Genomic DNA, 4,302 nt, shown 5'->3' with positions numbered 1-4,302 from the left:
ATCATGTATTTTTTTACCCTTTTTTCCATCCTAATACATGTTAAATGTTGGGATGCTGGTTGTTTTAACCTTGTAAAGGTTATTCATTTGTATTATTTCCCATTTTTTCAGTTTTCAGTTATGGATTATTATGTATTTCAAATAGTAAAGTATATTCTATTTCCCTTTTTATGCATCTAATTTCCATATATGTATAAGACTAAAAGTTATGTGCTACACTTGTGACTAGGGAAGGCAATGAGTTAGACTCGGCTCGTATTATTAACCTTCCGACTTTGCTCTGGATAAAACTCTGATTATGTTTTTCAGTTCACCTTCATTTGGAGTCGAATCATGCATACTCCAACTTAGCTTCAACTCAGATTCTCGGACCACTAACCAATTTGGATTATTATCAAGCTTTATTCTTATCGATCTTATATTAATGATTTAAAAGCATAAAATAACTAACATAGTAGCCTTTTAAATACAACTTAACAAAGAAAATATGTCCTTCAAATTCTAGAATTGCAATTAGAATCGTTAGAATCATTTGGAATCGTAGAATGACAACTAAAATCGTACGATTCTACCGATTCTACACGATGTTAAAAATACTCTATAAAATGCCAAACTGGACCTTAGTCCAATCAATCAACTATATCCCTGGATCGTCTTGTTTACTTTTGAGTGCCAGAGCAAAAGATGAAAATGGTCTCTGTAGCAAGAGCGGCACTCTCGATACATAATTAACATTAATAACTATACTTAAGATAAATAATGCGTAAGTGTAAAACGCTGAACTGCTAAAAACCATTTAAACTAAAATCGTTCAAAACATAAGTGAAAAAAATATCTTACAACTGAGAAAATATAAAATAAGGTTTACTTAAATACGATAAAAAAAACATAAGTACAATATAGTCATCAAGTAAAATCATTGAAGCTAAGTCCTCGATAGAATAATTAAAGTTGCGGCCTGGATCGAAACCTGAGCTAAATTTTCCTGCAAAATACTGTCATCCATAATACGGATGACAGCCGATTAAATCGGTCAGCGATAAAGCCGGATACAATTTTCTCAACAAGCTTATGATGCGATAGTTAAATCATGCTTACAAAATAATCATCAAGCACAATATAGAAGGTTATTACTCATTATTGACCTTTACTAAGCCATTAAGTTACATTCTCAATACTTGCAGAAGTTCATTACTGCTACTAAATACTTGGTAACCTTAATGCTTATTTAATCAAATTCAATTAAGCCTCATAACTTTACCATCATAGCACATCACAAGATCACAACAATAATGACAACTGATATATGTAAGGGTCTGGTTAGGTGAGGACCGTAGTCCTAAACCCTAACTGTGGTGGGAGTCGTCACTCCTCTCAATACTGTTATGCTCGAGACTTCACAGGATGGGTTTTTCTCGGACCCCCTGTCTGACACCGCATTTTACGTGCCAGCTAACACGGACGCCGGGATTTTACATGCCGATCTATGGTTCGACGTTACCTTACTATCAGAGTCATACAATCAATATCATGCAATATCAAACAAGACTCTAAACCGAAATAGTTTACATTCTTATAAGTCAAACTGGCACTAGTCAAAATTTTGACAATTCTACCCTTTTAATAGAAACAAATTATTAGTATCTAATAAATTAATATTAATTAAATAACAAATTTTCGTAGCTATACTAAGATTCCTGAGGCTAAACTAAGTCATTATTATGTCATAAATAATCATAAAAGTCAAGAGTAAAATTAATAACGTATTTTATCAAATAATTAGTAAAATAGTAAAACGGATCTATCATAACTATAAAAAAAACATAATCCGACAAGTTATTAAAGGTCCAAAATCTAAATGAAATGAGTTTTCGAGAAAAACAACGCTAAGCATTTTAACAAATTTGTTTGACTATTTTACCAATAAACCGATTAAAAATTTATCAAAACACCAAGATGATATGGAATCATTTTAAACACATAAGTTTATTTAACTAGTGAAATTCATATATATTTATATTATCATATTAATCAAAAATTTCCATATATATGACTTTTTTTCGAGTGTCCCAAAAGTATTATTGTTTTGACGAAAATATCACTAAACTAGATATGACTTTAATATTACCATGTAAAGTTTAAATGACTAAAATAAAATCATGTTGATCATGCTTTTATATTATCAAGTAACCATAAATAAATATCACATAACGAGAGAGTTAAGAAAATGTGTACCATTTTCCTCCAAAGGTGGTGCTAAACCAATTAAGAGAATAATAATAATAATAAAATAAGAACTTAAAGAAATAAGCTCCAAAACAGAAGGTCTTCAAGGTTCCAAGCTTCAAAGAAGTAGATCTTCAATTACCCAAAAGAAAATGATATCCAAGCTCCAAAAGATAATACTTGACTTTTTAAAAGTTGATGATTATTGGCTTAAGAAGTGATAAGATCAAGCTCCATCTTCATTTGATTCTTCAACAAATAAAAAGGGTATAAAGTTAGTAAGATGTTAATGAAGTGAAGATATAAGAAAGAATGGTAGAAAGATTTGATGATGGGGTGCAAGTGATCTCATGACTAAGGAGGGGTATTTATAATGGGTTTTGGGAACCTTTTTAGTTCATAAGATTGTATGAAAAAGAAGGGGAACTTGTGTAAGTGATTTAGAGTATGTAAGTGAATGTGTAAGAGTTGGAGTGTATAAGTGGATGTGTAAGAGTTTGGAGTGTAGAAGAAGGTTAACTTGTGTAAGGAAATGGTGATAACTTGTGTAAGTGATGAACATTATGGATTGATGTAGAAAGGATTTTGGTTCATCAAATTTTTGTTCTAGTTTATACTAGTGAAATGTTTTAGATTAATGGGAAAGTATGATTAAGGTTTGATTATGAAACTATGATAGTTTACTTAGAAAATTTTAATTAAAACTATACTTAAAGTTAATAAGAAAAATATAGTTAATTTTTAGGTATAAAATAATTAAATCAAAGTTGTAAGGTTAAAATAATTTACGTCAATGATAATATAATAATATGTGTATGTACCTATCACGATAATATATTAATATGTACCTATTACGATAAAATTGTAACTTATATAGAGTACAAGAGTACATATCAAAAGTTGCATGAAACAGAAAATAAAATTAGTTCAACAAAGTATGACAATTACAATTTAATAAACTTGTTCATAGTCTACTATTTAATAATCTAAGACAACATTTACTAAAAATCATCATCTTCAAGAATTTCAACTCCGCTCTCTTCTACGCCGATAACTTGAGGTTCTTTGTTTGGATCCCGCAAAATCGGAATTTCAACACCGTCTTCAAGAGAATTGTTATCTTCACACAAATAAAAAACGAACTATTTAATTAGCTATGAATCTCTTTATTTCTCAAAATGCAAAAAAAGAAAGACAATTTACCATTTTCAACATCATATCCATATAGCCAACTTCGGGTTGTGACCAAAGTCTCGGCACTCTCCGGTAGTAAGGAAGCTCTCCATTTTGTTAGTATCCTACTTCCCAAGCTAAAACTCGACTCGAAAGCAACAGTAGTAATTGGAATACTTAATAAATCTCTTGCCATACTTGCAACTTGTGGAAACCTTTTAGCATTATCCTTCCACCAACCAAGAACATCCAAATCCGACAAAGGATCCAATTTATGCTCACCTAAGTAGTCATCTAGTTGTGTTCTACCTTGAGAAGAAGAATTCTCAGAAGATGAAAACGCCTACAAAACAAAAGAACTTCTATTAATAATTATTGAATAACTGATGTCCATCACCATTGAAAGTATTGTAATGGTCCCAACAATCTGATGTCCATTTTCTCTTGCGAGTTCCGAATGTTGGAGTAGCTTCTTGCCCAATGTTAGGAGTCTCAACATCTGTTCCATAACTTCCATCTGTTCCAGGATTGTTACTATCATCATTTGGCTCAACTCCTACAAAACAATGTAGATTACAGGTTCATTATATTAGCATTTGGGTCTAAAAGTGTCATCATTTGCCTTTGAAGTTTGATTTATGCAGATGTTGATCAATTTTAATTGTTTACTTCCTAGGGTTACGATCAATTTTATGCAGAGGTTGAAACTATAATTCAATCCCTCTCTTCATTTATTAGCAAATTTCTACATTACACTTAAATTTAGCTTTGAATCCAAATTCTCTGCAAGATTTTAAAGAAAAAGGATTCAGTAAAAAAGTTTAACCAAATTTGCTTCTCCAACAAATGTCCACTGAATATTTTGGGCATTCAGAAAGATAATTTCAGATTTACACATCACTA

General features: G+C 30.9%; 1 protein-coding gene across 1 annotated transcript; it reads right to left on the bottom strand.

The window, feature by feature from the left end:
- Positions 1 to 3,132: 3,132 nt before the first annotated feature.
- Positions 3,133 to 3,602, bottom strand: LOC130805180 (zinc finger BED domain-containing protein DAYSLEEPER-like). The gene is made up of 2 exons (XM_057669850.1): positions 3,430 to 3,602; positions 3,133 to 3,346 (listed from the first exon to the last, which is right to left on the bottom strand). The coding sequence occupies exons 1-2, from the start codon at positions 3,593 to 3,595 to the stop codon at positions 3,228 to 3,230; spliced, it is 285 nt and encodes a 94-aa protein (XP_057525833.1). The 5' UTR covers positions 3,596 to 3,602; the 3' UTR covers positions 3,133 to 3,227.
- Positions 3,603 to 4,302: the final 700 nt, after the last annotated feature.

The sequence above is a fragment of the Amaranthus tricolor genome, chromosome 2, assembly GCF_026212465.1.
Source record: "Amaranthus tricolor cultivar Red isolate AtriRed21 chromosome 2, ASM2621246v1, whole genome shotgun sequence".
NCBI lineage: Eukaryota > Viridiplantae > Streptophyta > Magnoliopsida > Caryophyllales > Amaranthaceae > Amaranthus > Amaranthus tricolor.
Note: the sequence above shows the minus strand (reverse complement) of the source record. Positions and strands in the feature narration are given on the sequence as shown.